General features: G+C 43.4%; 1 protein-coding gene across 3 annotated transcripts in view; it reads left to right on the forward strand.

The window, feature by feature from the left end:
• Window positions 1-16,549, forward strand: part of LOC145343740 (doublecortin domain-containing protein 1-like) — a 469,487-nt gene that overhangs the window by 227,441 nt on the left and 225,497 nt on the right. For all 3 annotated transcript variants that reach the window (XM_080190005.1, XM_080190008.1, XM_080190007.1), the window contains one exon: window positions 5,446-5,603. In XM_080190005.1, the coding sequence (XP_080046131.1) occupies window positions 5,446-5,603 (158 nt within the window). The remainder of the gene's footprint in view (window positions 1-5,445; window positions 5,604-16,549) is intronic.

Raw genomic sequence — 16,549 nt, forward strand, 5'->3', positions numbered from 1 at the left:
ATGAACATAAGAACATAAGAAATAGGAGCAGGAGTAGGCCATCTAGCCCTTTGAGCCTATCCCGCCATTCAATAAGATCATGGCTGATCTGAAGTGGATCAGTTCCACTTTCCCCCTTTCTCCCCATAACCCTTAATTCCCTTGTCTGTCAAAAACCTATCTACCCGTGACTTAAATATATTTAGCGAGGTAGCCTCCACCACTTCAACGGGCAGAGAATTCCAGAGATTCACCACCCTTTGAGTGAAGAAGTTCCTCCTCAACTCCGTTCTAAACTGCACTGCCCCTTATCTTGAGGCTGTGCCCTCTAGTCCTGCTGTCCTTTCTGAGCGGGAAGAAGCTCTCTACCTCTACCCTATCCATCCCTTTCATTATCTTATATGTCTCTATAAGATCCCCCCTCATCCTTCTAAACTCCAACGAGTACAGACCCAGTCTATTTAGTGTCTCTTCAGAGTCCAACCCCCTCATCTCCAGTATCAGCCTAGTGAACCTCCTCTGCACTCCCTCCAAGGCCAAAATATCCTTGCACAAGTGCGGCGATCAAAACTGCACACAGTACTCCAGCTGTGGCCTCACCAGTGTCCTGTACAGTTGCAGCAAGACCTCCCTGCTTTTATATTCTATCCTCCTCGCTATAAAGGCCAGCATACCATTCGCCTTCTTGATTACCTGCTGCACCTGCAGACTGGGTTTTTGCAACTCATGCACAAGGACCCCCAGGTCCCTCTGCACTGTAGCATGCTGCAGCTTTTCGCCCTTTAAATAGTAATCCCTCCTACTATTATTTCTGCCAAAGTGGATAACCTCACACTTGCTAACATTATACTCCATCTGCCAGGTCCTCGCCCACTCGCTCAGCCTATCCAGATCCCTCTGCAGACTTTCCACACCCTCTGCACAATTTGCTTTTCCACTCATCTTTGTGTCATCAGCAAATTTCGTCACCCTACACTCAGCCCCCTCCTCCAGATCATCTATATAAATGGTAAATAGCTGAGGCCCCAGCACTGATCCCTGCGGCACTCCACTAGTCACCAACCGCCAACCAGAATAGCACCCATTGATACCAACTCTCTGCCTCCTATTAGACAACCAATCCTCTGTCCATGCTAACACCTTACCCCCAACTCCATGCACCCTAACCTTCTGAAGCAACCTTTTGTGCGGCACCTTTTCAAACGCCTTTTGAAAATCGAGAAACACCACATCCACCGGTTCCCCTCTGTCTACCGCACTAGTCACATCCTCATAGAAATCCAATAAATTTGCCAAACACGACTTCCCCTTAAAGAATCCGTGCTGCGTCAGCTCTGTCAAATCATTCTTTTCTAGGTGCCTCGCTATTTCTTCTTTGATGACGGATTCAAGCATTTTTCCAACTACAGACATTAAACTAACCGGCCTATAATTCCTTGCCTTTTGCCTGCTACCTTTTTTAAACAGCGGCGTAACATTAGCTGTTTTCCAATCTTCCGGCACTTCCCTGGAATCCATGGGGCTAAATACATGGGGTCATGAGGATGGGACCTCGGTGTGATTGTTGTCTGTGTAAGCTCAATGGGCTGAATAATCTCTTGTTGCATGTAGGATTCTATGAATCAAAAGAGTTAGAATGCGGGTACAGCAAATAATCAGGAAGGCAAATGGAAAGCTGGCACTTATTGCAAGAGGGAAGGAATTTAAAATGGAGAAGTCTTGCTACAGCTGGTGAGACTGCACTTGGAGTACTGTGTACAGTTTTGACCTCCTTATAAGGAGCGACACACTTGCATTGGAAGCAGGTCAGAGAAGGTTCATTAGGCTGATCTTGTGAGGGAAGGTGGGTGTTTTGAAGAATGAAAGGTGGTCTTATTAAGACATGTAAGATCCTGAGGGGGCTTGACCCACTAGATGTTGAGAGGATATTTAATTTTTTGGGGGGAATGTAGAACTGGAGGGCACACTTTTTAAAATAAGGTGTTTCATATTTAAGATGGTGAAAGGAGGAAGTTCTACTCTCGGGAGGGTTGTTAGTTTTTAGAATCTTTTTAAATAATTAATTTATGGGATGTAAATCTGGCTAAGTCATCATTTATTGTCCAAGCCTAATTGCCATTCAGAAGGTGGTGGTGAGCTGTCTTCTTGAAGCACTGTAGCACCCTCAGTGCTGTCAGGATTTTGACCATAGAAAGCAGAGGGGTTGGGACATTGATTATATTCAATCTTGAGTTAGATTTTCGATTGACATGCAAACTAAGAGTTATGTGGAGGAAGGTGAGAAAGCAAAGTCAAGGCCACAATCAGATCATCCAAGATGCTATTGAATGGCAGAGCAGGCTTGATGGGCCGAATGGCCTACTTGTGCTGCCATTCCTTATGATTCTTGCAGTTGTTTTAAGTTGGATAAAAGGTTATAAATAGAAACAATCTGCAAACTATAAACACCAGCACCTCAACATGTAGCGATTTTCAAAGCAGGACGCTGGAAATCTGAAATAAAAGCTGGAAATGCTGGAAGTATCAAGCAGGTAGCATCTCCGGAGAGAGAGAGAAAAAAACAAAGACCAGAATTCCCCGAACTTGCCCACAGCTGGGATTTTCCATTCCTGCTGCAGTGAAGGGAGATTTGCTGAGAGCCAAGTTCTCTGTTCTTAATGGTAGCGAGAGCAGGATGTGTGAGACCAGCAAATTATGGTCAGAGTTAACCATTCAGGTTGATGACCTTATGTTGACCTTTCAACCCAACAGTTTGAGAGTTTAACCGTGTTTCTCTCTCTTGGCGAAAGCTACCTGATTTGCTGAGCATTTTCTGTTCTTATGATAATTATGGATTATTTTTTAAATTAATTTGGCATCTCATTGTGGAGCCTTTGATCAGCACTTATCCCCAATTCTATGGCAAACAGAAGAACGAAGAAATGACCCTTTAATGCTGATATACAAATACTTTAAGTATCTCTATGACATTACTTGTTCTATGAGTTTAACAGAGAAATATATATGTTTCTTTACAATGGGTTAACGAATCCTAAGCTTATGAACGAATTAATGTCATATTAAAATGTTAAGTAATTCAGAGTTGGTATCATACATTAATTATTCCTGACTTCAGATACTCAAGACATTTTTTCAAAATATCGAAAACACCACAAATATAGTGCTTGAAACCCTAATTCTGGGATTGGCAATTCAATATCATTGTTTATTTTAGTAGGCTTACAAGTACAAGTAGGCTTGCACTAACACTGCAATGAAGTTAGTGTGAAAATCTGCCAGTTGCCACACTCCAGCTCCTGCTCGGGTACACTGAGGGAGAATTTAGCATGGCCAATGCATCTAAGTAGCATATTTTTTGGACTGTGGAAGGAAATCTGAGCTCTGTAGGAAACCCATGCCGACACAGGGACAACGTGCAGATCTTGCACAGACAGTGACCCAAGCTGGGAAATGAACTGGGGTCCCTGGTGCTGTGAAGCAGCAGTGCTGTGCCACTGTGCCATTGCATGTGCATAATGGCACCCTCTCTCTTCGTTCAGTAAACAGATCAATTGTGTTAATGGTCAACTCACTGGCCAGAATACCCCATTTAAGAGCGGGTGTTCAGATGCGTCCAAATGAACCATTAATTTGGTTACCGAATTGGCCAGAAATGTATTGAGTTTCTAAAGAAATTCGGCGTTAATATGAATAGATGTTGTTTTAATGAAGGATCTTTTTCTTCCAATAATTTGCATAGGAAGGCTTTGACTATCAGTTTTTTATAGCCATGTCTGGTAAACACACAGCAAGAGATGTCAATTTGTTTAGTCAGACTCCAAATTTATAGCTGATAAATTATGTTGTCAGAGGTTGATGGAGACAGCAGCATGTTTAGAATGGAAGTGAGACCTTTCTAAATGGCATAACTTTATATGCATTTATTTGTAAAAAGAAGGAGTAACACAAAGAATGTACATTGTTCATGGTTCATTGACATTTTGAAAAATGCGGTAATATTTGTCAAACGAATCACAACTGTGTCTTTTCCCTAACTTGAATCAAAAGATTGATTACATTTTGGAAATATGTATTGCATGGGCAGGAATGAATCTTTACAATATTAACCTTATTTCTTTTTTATTAGTTCATTGAGAAACTCAGGTGGATGGCCAGTGTCGATGCTGTCATGATGCCGGGCAGGAAGAGGGTGGGAAATATGAAATCAATCCAAAAATAGTGGTTAGGTGACATCAAGTTTGTCTTTCAATATCCTCAGGGGGTTAGGCAGTTTCCATGTTTTGAGCGATGGATGAGGAATGAGGAGGAGCTGGTGTGATTGGTGGTGGTGTGGTGAGTGTCGGTCCTAAGACAGCCACGATATGAGGAAGAGCGTAGGAACAACATATCTGGAGATTGTTTATCGTCGGCACGGTGGCACAGTAGTTAGCACTGCTGTCTCACAGCGCCAGAGACCTGGGTTCGATTACTGGTTTGCATCACTGTCTGTGTGAAGTTTGCACGTTCTCCCCACGTCTGCATGGGTTTCCCCTGGGTGCTCCCGTTTTCTCCCAAAGTCCAAAGATGTGTGGATTAGGTTGATTGGCCATACTAAATTGACCCTTAGAGTCCCGGAATGTGGAGGTTAGAGGGATTAGTGGGGTAAATATGATAGGATAGGACTTGGGTGGGATTGTTGGTGCAGACTCGATGGATCAACTGGCCTCCTTCTGCACTGTAGGGATTCTATGATTAGTGGAATGGAAATCAGTTTTGATCCACAATGGCAGGCACCAGCACAAGAACTTGTGGGAAATTCATGCTAGCATAAAAGTGAATTCTGGGACTCCTGCCGACCTTCCCCTCTCTGCCCCCCACCCCACTGCCTGTCACTGAACCTGCCAGCGAAGGCATAGGAGAATTCCACCCATTGATTTTTCTTTCAACCGCTATCTCTCTTTTTTTTTCATTTTGCGGTATAAACTCTTTTTATGTCAGTGCACAAAATGACAGCTGACTTTAAGCATTAAGGACATTGGCCCTGACAATGTTCTTTTCAAGTTCAGAGAAACGGGAGTGTCTGAGTTAGTTTCTCCATTAAATACGCACAACTGTGCAAGCATTTTGACTGCTCTTGCCATAATGCCCCAAAATGCCAATTAGTTGGAAATGAAGTCAGTTAGGATTAGTTAGTCTGATTTGCAGTGATAAACGTATTAGTGTCTTTCCATAAAATAGCTCTGATTGAAGATTTTTTAATTATCGCAGAATTGCCCCTACTGCCTTCAGTTACTTTCATTAGCTGAGGGAAATATTGTGAGTAATTGTGCCATTTAGCCATAAGGATTTTAGAAGCATGATAAGTAATTATGCAAGTGCCTTCTGAGTGCTTTATGGAGACTTAAGTACTGTAATAGTATGACAGTTTATTAAAGGGAATCATGTATTCATTCAATGAAAAGTTATAATAATTGTGCTCAAACTCAGGTCTCTGCAAATAGTCCCAGGAAGGACGGCCACGAACAAGTTTGCAGGGCCTTAGAAGTCCAGTTAGTATCTGGAGGATGCCTTGAGGGTGATAAGCAGCTGACTGTAGCACTCTTAACAAAACTGGAAGAGAAACACCCTTGGACTGCAGCCCAGAGGTAAGCTGATGACAGTGCTGATGTTTATTGTTCAATGACATTCGCTGTTTTCCTTTGGTTTCATGTGAGATTGATGTTCTGGATATTTTCGAAATACCTTTGAAGCCCTGGGGCTGGGCATCATCAACAAAGACAGATGTTGGAACAAATCTAGGTGAAAATGACTGTTAGAGCACCAGAGTGGGCACTGTACCTCACCATGGAGCACTGGCTTCGATATTCACCCGCAAGTGACTGAAGAGGGGCAACTGGCGGTTTACAGGAAACTTCCTTTCCAATCTTAGAGTAAATTTGTCAAAAGATTTGACTTTGCTTCATTTTGAAACATGATATATAGGGATTATTTTAAGCTAACATGCAGGTGCGGTTGAAGAGGGTAGGGATCCAGCCCTGACCTATTTGAATTCTACAGACAGGAAAGGAGGCATTGAAGTGTGGGAGGCACCCAGACTTGGGCCAGCTGAGGTAATCTGCCCACAATAAGGCCAGTTGAGGTAGTCTGCTCACAGTTGGGCCAATTGAGATCCTTAAGTGGCCAATCTCATCCCTCCCAAGGCAGGGAAGACCCAAGGTCTTCAGAGAAGCACATTCGAGACACTTCTGCTCCTCGACATCGTTCCCCCCTTTAACACTCCCCCAGATCTCTTGAATTTGGCCCTTACTCCCCTTTGTCAAAACCCCTGACCTGGGACTTACCTGGGTTCTTTGGTGTGGTGGGACTGCCTGTGGTTCCAGCAGTGGATACTGCTTTCAGCTGACCCTGCTGGGGCTGCAGTGGTGCTGGCCAACTGATTGACTGGCAGCTCTCCAAGGCAGGACGTCCTCCCAAGAAAAGGATGGCCTTAAAGCCAATAATGCTGCTCCCCAGGTTAAATTGCCACAGGACTGCTGTCAGGATCATGGGCTGACTCTCCTCACCTGGACCTTTTAGCTTGGTGGTGAAGGCAGGGAATGTGACATCCCATAAAATCCAGCCTATATTGCACATTTTGGATCAAGGATTGTTCCTTGATGTAGTTTTGTAACAGATAAATATTTGGAAAACATTTTTTTCCAGAGAATATGGAGGAGGAACAAGGGAGTGAAACTAAATGTTGCGGCCTTTCAGAGCCAGCACCAATGAATGGGCTTTACAGGAAGCCAGCATAGATGCAATGGGCTGAATGACCTCTTTCTGTGCTGTTGGGGTGTATGCTTCTTTGGTCCCAGCCTAATCCTTTCCAAAGCCGAAATCAGTTTCCATATTGTAATTCTGGAATAAACGGACCCTTTCTCAATAGTGTATAATCGCTCTTGCTGCAACTCTGGAAGGATTTAGGATTTCTTTTCACATTGTGGAACAACAAAAGCATTTGTAGGAAATAAAATATTTCTCTAGGATACTTTAACTTTTGCAGTTATACATTGCATTTTGTTCAATGATGCTTCTATTAATTCTCAGAAAAATAATTGGGAGCATGTTCCTTTTTGTACGTCTTCTGCCAGATTTACGTAACCAAAGTATTTAAGCAAATGCTTCAGACCTGTTTTACCCCGACCCTGGTGCAAACATTTTAGGGATAGTTCTGAGAGATGTTGCACCAGAAGGCAATCAATGCAGAATAAATTGAGGTATGAGAGAGGTTGGCACGGTGGCACAGTGGTTAGCATTGCAGTCTCACTACGCCTTGGGTCACTGTCTGGGTGGAGTTTGTACATTCTCCCTGTGTCTGCCTTGGTTTCCTCCAGGTGCTCCAGTTTCTTCCCACAGTCCAAAGATATGTGAGTTAGATTGATTGGCCATGCTAAGTTGCCGCTTAGTGTCAGGGAGATTAGTAGGATAAATACATGAGGTTACGAGGGTAGGGTCTGGAATTGTTGTCGGTGCAGGCTCAATGGACCGAATGGCCTCATTCTGCACTATAGAGCTTCTATGATTCTATGAGTCTGGGTCCTAGATTTGGCCTATAATATAATCATATCTCAAACCCATGCTCCTATTCAGTGAGCACAGTAAGAAGTCTCACAACACCAGGTTAATGTTCAACAGGTTTATATGGAATCGCGAGCTTTCGGAGCGCTGCTCCTTCATCAGGTGACCCACCCCAGTCCAACACTGGCATCTCCACATCATGATTATTCAGTGAATCTTTAGAATCTTGCCTCACTCCAAGCAACTCCAGCATTAACAGCAATATACCTAATTGTGGGGAACATGTACAGATTGATATTTTACAGCTTGCTGCAAACTTCCATGCTGCTTGTTCCAGTTCTCAAGAATTGGATGGAATTCCAGAGCAGATAAGTTGTGCAAAGACAAGGTGGCATTCTGGCTGCGATTCTCCTGGCGAGAACAGCAATGGCTTGGGCGTCGGCCAAAATACAAGTTTTACACCGGTTGTCAAACTTGTTCCAATGCTCTCAGTCCACTAGGTTGGCCAGTGTGGCCAGGAACCCGATAAATATTCAAGTTGCCTATTTTCTGTCTGATTAGTAAACGTGAAGCCTGATTCAATTCCCTCCCGCTGTTCATCCACCTTCGCAGCGGGATCTGCACCGAGGGGGCTTTCGTACACGTCCTCGTGGACCTGGTATGTTGGACCCCGAGGGTCAAGGATCAACAGCAACTACTCGGTAAAGAGAAGCATCCTCCCCACAGCATTCAAATAATGGGCATCCCTACCCCAGTCCCACTGCCCAAACACCACACAGACACGAGGGTGCTCCAACCCAATCCCCTCAATACCTCCTTCCCCCACTCATACGCTCATAGCCCCACTCAGCTCTCTCTCTCCTTCAGACCCTGCCTCAGGTCCCCACTCAGACTCCCCTCATCAAATCACACCCCCTCAGCCTGCCATTTCCCTTAAAGCCCCACTGGCCCATCTTCAGGCCATGTGCCTTGGCAGTGCCAATGGTGCACTGACACCCTGGCCTGGTGTCTTGGGCCCTGATGGAATTCATGAAGGTAGATTCAGCAGCTATTTGCCCCTCTGCTACTGCCATGGTGAAGAGGAAGAGTCCCTCAAGGGCCCTGGGGTTTGGGTGGGCCTCTCTATTGCATTGTAAACCTTTGATCTCTTTCAAATTCATAGTAAAATGCTTTGAAATAGACTTTCATTCACAGCTTAATGGATTTCTAGTCAGGATCCAGCCAGCTGTATTTATTTACATTTCTCTTCATGCTTGAATACCTCTCAAGAATCCCCGGTTCTTAGCCCAATGTTTACAAAGACTCTAAGCCTGAGGCATTAACTCACCATTCGCCCCCTGGATGGGAGTTTTGTGGCTTGACTGCCCCTTCAATCATTGGCAAACCTGAAGATCACCCTTTGGCATGGTGATTTCAGGAAGCTCTGTGATCAATACTTTCATTCCTACCTGTCAGCTGTGAAAATTTTGAAATGGTCTGGTCAACCTGGCAGGATTTTAAATCACAATGACACTCCATCGTGCAACAGGGATTTCCCTTTCTCTCTCCCAGAAGCTGCAGGTGTCAGCAGACCTCTTTGAAGCTCCCTGACAGAGTGGAGATGTCAATTTCACTGGGGGAGGGGAGGTGGTTCTTTTTTCCACAGCTGTTCACTCTACTCCTTTGTATTCGTACAACTTTTATTTAAGATCTCTAAGCCTTCCTAGAAAGCTAAAACCTTTGAAACCCTCCCTATTGCATTGAAAACTTTTGATCTCTTTCAATTTCACAGTATAGTGCTTTGAAATAGACTTTCACGGCTTAATGGATGTCTACTCATGCTCCAGTCCACTCTGTTTATTTACATTTCTCTTCACGCTTGAATGCATCTCAAGCATCCCCATTGTTCCTAACCACAATATTTACAAAGACTCTAAGCCTGATTGACAGTTATGATTTTTCAAAGAGAATAAGTAGTCTGCTAAAGAGGAAGTGAAACCAGGACAGGATGATGTATAGCTTAATTGAAGGACAACTTGCAGCCAGTGTCCTTATTCCATATCACCACAGTATTTTTTCCTTTGAAGTTTTTGTCCAATTCACTTTTGAAGTTACTGTTATATTTTTGTCCTTCACCCTATTGGGCAGTACATTCTACATACTAACAGCTGATTGTGTAAGATAACTTTTCCTCATGAGTTGTTTTCCCTGAACTCTGAGGAGCTGCGAGATGCAACGTCAATCTGCTACAGTTCCTTCAGTGGTGATTATAGGATAACAAGTTTACTTTGCCAATCTCCATGAAAACTTAGAATTAATTGACACACGAGCGATGGCAGAAATTTATCAGCAGAAAGTAGGGTTTTGTAGACAAGACTGTGTCTGGATGTGAGATTTTTCATATATTGTAAATGGTCCCATGGTCCTCAGCTACTAAACTGAACCAAGATTAGGGATTAACTTCAGCCCTGGTTTTATAATACTCTTTCTCCCAGCATCTACCCTCAAGAGATGTGGGCTTCCATGACAGTATGAGATTGTGATATGTCATGATGTCATCTCGACCAGGAGTTTTTGAGGATTTTCTTTTTGTGTGCTACTTAACTTCATAACACAGCCTTGTGGGAAATATGTAAAATGTAAATCCACAGTCCCATTAATGTTCATTTTGCTTCTGTTAACACTAACAGGTCCTAATAAACTGTCTGTCAGTTCTGAGAATAGGTTTCCCAAAAGCTCGAGGTTAGGTAGATTAGCCATGCTAAATTGCCAGTTTGTGTCGAAAGATATATAGGTTAGGGGGATTGATTAAGATCAATATGCATAGTCATAGGGATGGGGGGCAGTGGTCCTAGTTAGAGTGCACTTTTGGAGGGTCAATGCAGACTCGATGGACCAAATGGCCTCCTTCTGCATGTGTAGGGATTCTGTAAAATTCAAGTAGTGTGTAGGAAATATAGAAATGAGCTGTGTGGGTTTGCCAGGACTTCCAGGATTGTATGTAGTTTCATGGCTGCAATTTGAACAGCTTTTATCCACACTATGAAGATCAAAGCTAATCCTGCAGGTGTAAGTTTCTTCACAGTATGCATCTTCCACTATAAAAGGAGCAAAACACATCAACTTCCTTGTCAAGAGTTTCTTGGGACGTTTAATGCAAAAGAGAATCTTCCTGAAAGCCTGAAAGGCGATTCAATCTCAATAAAAAACTCAAGCACTTTGCTGGAACATAAAGAAAATGCAAAATTACCTTGGATGAGTGGTTTGCTGCCACTTAGTCACTTCTCTTTCAATGGCCTTCAGAGACATTTTGGGTGGAATTTTGCCAGTTCATCCTGCCCATCGATGGGTGGAGTGAACCAGTAAAATTGTGTGATGGACAAGAAACTAGGATCATACCCGATTTCTTGGCTCATGTGATCTTACACAAGCCAGATTTCTGGCGAGGTCATCAGAAATGGGCAAGGGGCTGAATAAATTACTTAAATATATTTTAACCCTGCTTTACATGTGCTTGGCGAGCCCAGTGCTGAATTGTCTGGGCTTGCTTGCCTTTATGGCCTTGCTGGGAGAGGTTCTTTCCAGTGGAGAAAACACCTGCTCCCCATGAATGAGAAATAGTCTTGTTGGCCTTGCCAGTAGAACTGGAGGCCTTTGAGGCCCCCTGGGGATGCCAAAGGCAATGGGCGGTGCCCCTTGGTCAGTGCCAGCCTGGCTCCTCAGTAATTCCAACCTGGCTCCTCAGTAATTCCAACCAGGCAACTTGGCACTGCCCAGTAGGAGTGGGGCCAGGCCTGAAGAGGCAGCCCATGTGGAAAAGGAAGGGGGCCCGCTGCCACTCTGTAGCTCTGATAACTGTGGGGAGGGAGGGACCCACTGCTACTCTGCAGGTAATTGATGGAGCGAAGGAGGGCCTGCTGCCATTCTACATTGCAATTGTTGGGAGGGCATTAATGGCCTGGGTGGAGGGGGGGCAGTGGGGGCTTGTGGGTGGGGGGTAGGGCTGTGTTCAGGCTGCCTGCAACAGTACAGGTGTGACAGCTCTCTCTCTCTGCCAGACCTCTGGTGTTGCTATTGCATGTGTGCAGAATCAGAGGTCTTTACATGCACAATAACTCCCTTTGCTGTTGCTATTACGCAGGTGCAGACACAGAGACCTACACGTGCGCAATAGCTCCCTTTCAGGCTGGCTGGTAAAGTAAGCCCCACCCACAATTTGAAATGGTCTAGCCCATATTTTCAATGTCCATAAAATTGGGAGTGAAAACTCGCCCAAAATACGAATTTACAACTCTCCTGTTTTCATGCTTGCTGGCCACTTAGAATCATTTTAATGCTAACATTTTTCACACGACTATAGTTCCCATGATTAGATATTAATTTGCCAAAACTTTTGACTTATTCTTGGTTTTAAGAATGCCAATTATACAATCATCCTCTTCCCCTGGTACTTTTAGTGACCATCCAACTTGACAGGAACCAGGACTTTCTAAAGGAAAGGCTAATTGATGGCAACCATAGAACTGGAGGAGGCCATTTAACCCCTCTAGCCTGTTCCAACCTTTAATGGGATCACGGTTGGTCTTTGAGCTGACCCTGTATACCGACCTTTGCCCTGTACTCCTGAATACCTTTGGCAAACAAAATCAATTGATCTGTTATAAACTTTGATTTGATTTGATTTATTATTGTTACATGTATTAGTATACAGTGAAAAATATTGTTTCTTCTGCGCTATACAGACAAAGCATACCATTCATAGAGAACAAAATGAGAGAGTGCAGAATGTAGTGTTACAGTCATAGCTAGGGTGTAGAGAAAGATCAACTTAATGCAAGGTAAGTCCATTCATAAGTCTGATGGCAGTAGGGAAGAAGCTGTTCTTGAGTCGGTTGGTACATGACCTCAGACTTTTGTATCTTTGTCCTGACGGAGGAAGGTGGAAGAGAGAATGTCTGGAGAGTGTGGGGTCCTTAATTATGCTGGCTGCTTTGCCGAGGCAGTGGGAAGTGTAGACAGAGTCAATGGATGGGAGACTGGTTTGCATGATGGATTGGGCTACATTCATGACCTTTTGTAGTTCATTGCGGTCTTTGGCAGTAAGATCAATTCTTTGTGCAAGAGTGTTCCAAACATCTGCTGCCTTTTCCATGTAGGTGCATTTCTGAACTTCGTTCCTGAAAGTTCTGGCTTTTCTCAATCTTTTGAACTACGCCCACTTTCCCTAGACTCTCTAAACAATAGAAATAGTTGCTATCCATCTACCTTATCTAAACTCCTTAATCTCTTAAACTTCATTCAGATTATCACTCAACCTCCAAAATTCCAGGAATACAATCCTAGTTTTGTGAAATATCTCCTTGTAACTTAACACTTTGGACAGAATTGTCCCGTCCCACCCCCCACGGGAATTGTAGCAGGCGGGACATGGACCAATACAAAGGTCTGTTGACCTCGGGCAGGTTTTTTGAGTTTTGGGGCTGAACGTGGCTGGAAAACCCCGCCTTTGGAGTCTCAGGGCTGGATTTTCCTGTATTCCAGCTGATTCAATGGCCTTTAAAACTGGGAGCCAGGAACCAGATGTGGAACTCCTGTCCTTATTTCTAGCAGATTCCATCTTTGCTGGCAAATGGAGGGGCGCCGCGTGTGTATTACACAGGAGGGAAACCCAAACTTAGGGATCATTGCTGAAGACAAGTTGGTAAGAGTTTCTATCAACATTTAAATGAGAAAAGAATTAACAAGATGAATGTCTGTCCTATAGAAAATGAGTCTGGACAATTGTTGATGGAACACAAGGAAATGGATGTTCAATTGAACAGATATTTTGTATCAGTCTCCAGTATAGAGAATACAAATAACATCCCAGAAGCAGCCTTAAACCAATAAATGGAAAGGAGGGAGTAACTCAGGAAAATTAAGATGCAGAAGATTAAGTGAGTGGACAAAGATCTGGAAAATGGAATATAATGTGGGAAAACATAAGAACATAAGAACTAGGAGCAGGAGTAGGTCATCTGGCCTCTCTAGCCTGCTCCACCATTCAATACGATCATGGCTGATCTTTTTGGACTCAGATCCACTTACCTGCCCATTCACCATAACCCTTAATTCCTTTACTGTTCAAAAATTTATCTGTCTTCAATGAGGTAGCCTCAACTGCTTTACTGGGCAGGGAATTCCACAGATTCACAACACTTTGTGTGAAGAAGTTCCTCCTCGACTCAGTCCTAAATCTGCTTCCCCTTATTTTGAAGCTATGCCCCCTAGTTCTAGTTTCACACCCAGTGGAACAACTTCTCTGCTTCTATCGTATCTATTCCCTTCATAATCTTATATGTTTCTGTAAGATCTCCCCTCATTCTTCTGAATTCCAATGAGTATAGTCCTAGTCTACTCAGTCTCTCCTCAAAAGCCAACACTCTCAACTCCGGAATCAACCTAGTGAATCTCCTCTGCACCCCCTCCTCTGACAGTATATCCTTTCTCAAGTAAGGAGACCAAAACTGTACACAGTACTCCAGATGTGGCCTCATCAATACCTTATACAGCTGCAACACAACCTCGCTGTTTTTAAATTCCATCCCTCTTGCAATAAATGAAGGACAAAATTCCATTTGTCTTTTTAATTACCTGCTGCACCTGCAAACCAAGTGTGTGTGATTCCTGCACAATGACACCCAGGTCTCTGCGCAGCAGCACGCTGCAATTTTTTACCATTTAAATAATAGTCCATTTTGCTGTTATTCCTACCAAAATGGATGACCTCAAATTTACCAAATTGTACTCCATCTGCCTACTCACTTAGACTATCTATATCCCTTTGCAGACTTTCAGTGCCCTCTGCACATTTTGCTTTCCCACCCATCTTGGTATCATCTGTGAATTTTGACACATGACACTTGGTCCCCAACTCCAAATCATCTATGTAAATCATAAACAATTGTGGTCCCAACACTGATCCCTGAGGCACACCAGTAGTCACTGATCAATAACCAGAAAAACATCCCCGCTCTTTGCTTTCTGTTAGTTAATCAATCCTCTATCCAAGCTAATACATCATCTGTAACACCGTATGAAATTGTCCATTCTGGTAGGATGATGAAAAGAGAGGCATACTAAGTAAATGGTGAGAGATTGCAGAGGGGAATTGAATACAAACGTAGGGAGGTTATGCTTCAGTCGTACAGGGCATTAGTGAGATCACATCTGGTATACTGTGTACAGTATTGGTCACCTTATTTAAGGAAGGATGTAAATAAGTTGGAAGCAGTTCAGAGAAGGTTTAGCAGACTAATAACTAGAATGGGCAGGTTGTCTTATGAGGAAAGGTTGGACAGGCCAGGCTTATGTCAGAATTTAGAAGAGTGAAAGGTGACTTGATTGAAACACAAGATCCTGAAGAGTCTTTACAGGGTGGATGTGGAGAGGATGTTTCCACTTGTGGGAGAATCTAGACCTAGGGGTCACTGTTTAAAATCAAAAGGTCACTCATTTAACACAGAGATAAGGTGAAATTTTTTCTCAGAGGGTTATTAGACTTTGGAACTCCCTTGCTGAAAAGGCAGTGGAAGCAGATTCTATGAATATTTAGAAGGCAGAGGTATATAAATTCTTGGCAAGCAAGGGGCTGATAGATTATTGGGAATAGATGGAATGCTGATTTGAGCTATGATCTTGGTGGAATAGGCTTGAGGGGCCAAATAGCTTACTCCTGCCTTTGTTCATTTATTCATAATTTCATAAGTTTGAACAGATCCCATTTTGGCTGTTCCAAGGATTTTAACTCTCCAGGAGTTTAGGAGTCATGAATTGATAGAGGAGATGCAAATGTTCTTGTGGGGTGAATACGATCTGTTTAAGTGTCATAATCTGAATTTATTTAAATCCCCTGCCATTTAAACATGTCAAAAACAGCTGTTAAGTAGCGTTTCTAGAATGCATTGTTTGGCAGGCCATCTGTTTCTGTAATTTTAATAGACTTTATTGTTGATATTTCCCAAGATTGTTCATTATAGTTGAACCTGTGATGAATGGTTGGCTGAGTTCTAAAATCTCCCAAACCACTTAGCACTGGGGCTGTGTTCATTATTTGATTGACAGTTTGAAGAAGGTATTAAATGATTGACTATCTTTGATGTTAGTGAATAGAAATGTGTTTGTTTTATTGGAGATTGACCACTTTGAGGAATTTAAACTCTTTGAACGGATTTCATGAAGGAGAGTTCTTTCAATTTGTATGAATGAGAGGTCCCTTAAATTGTTAAAAATTTTCCTTCATCTCCGAATGGCCCCTAAGATCTGCCGTAGTGGATTCATAGAATCATAGAGTCCTGACAGTGCAGAAGGAGGCCATTCAGCCTATCAAGTCTGCACTGACTCTCCAGCAACACATCTTATCCAGACCCTATCCACGTAACTCCATGTATTTAATCTACTAATCCCCCTAACCTACATATCATGGGACGCTAAGAGGCAACTTAACATGGCTAATCCACCGAACCTGAACATCTTTGGATTGTGGGAGGAAACCAGAGCACCCAAAGGAATCTCACAGAGACATGGGGAGAATATGCAAACTCCACACAGACAATCACCCAAGGCTGAAATCAAATCCGGGTCCCTGACGCTGTGGGGTAGTAGTGCTAACCACTGTGCCACGTTGGATGATTCTGGGTGAATGTGGAGGTGGCATATAGAGTATGAGGATTTGACGGAGGTGACATCTTTTACAGCTTTTTATAAAACTGCTCTGGTCTCAGAGAATCAAGGCAAGCCTTCTAACCAGTGTGCCTTGGCTCTCACCTGCTCCTGTGATTGCCTACAGAGGATGTAGGCCTCACTCAAACTCTTCTATTCCCCCAGAGCTAAAATTGTGAATCACGTGGGTCATTTCCATGGAGACAGTTCTGTTGAGTTGAGTATTTCCTGACTTGGGCATCACGCCTTTGTGGTGAACACTTGACCCCAGGTATCATTCTGGTAAATCCATGTTGCATTGGCTCCAAGGTCACTATATCGTTGTTAAGGTGTGGGGCCTAGAACTCCTCACAGT

Source organism: Carcharhinus amblyrhynchos, chromosome 6, assembly GCF_965287045.1.
Source record: "Carcharhinus amblyrhynchos chromosome 6, sCarAmb.v2.hapA, whole genome shotgun sequence".
Taxonomy (NCBI): domain Eukaryota; kingdom Metazoa; phylum Chordata; class Chondrichthyes; order Carcharhiniformes; family Carcharhinidae; genus Carcharhinus; species Carcharhinus amblyrhynchos.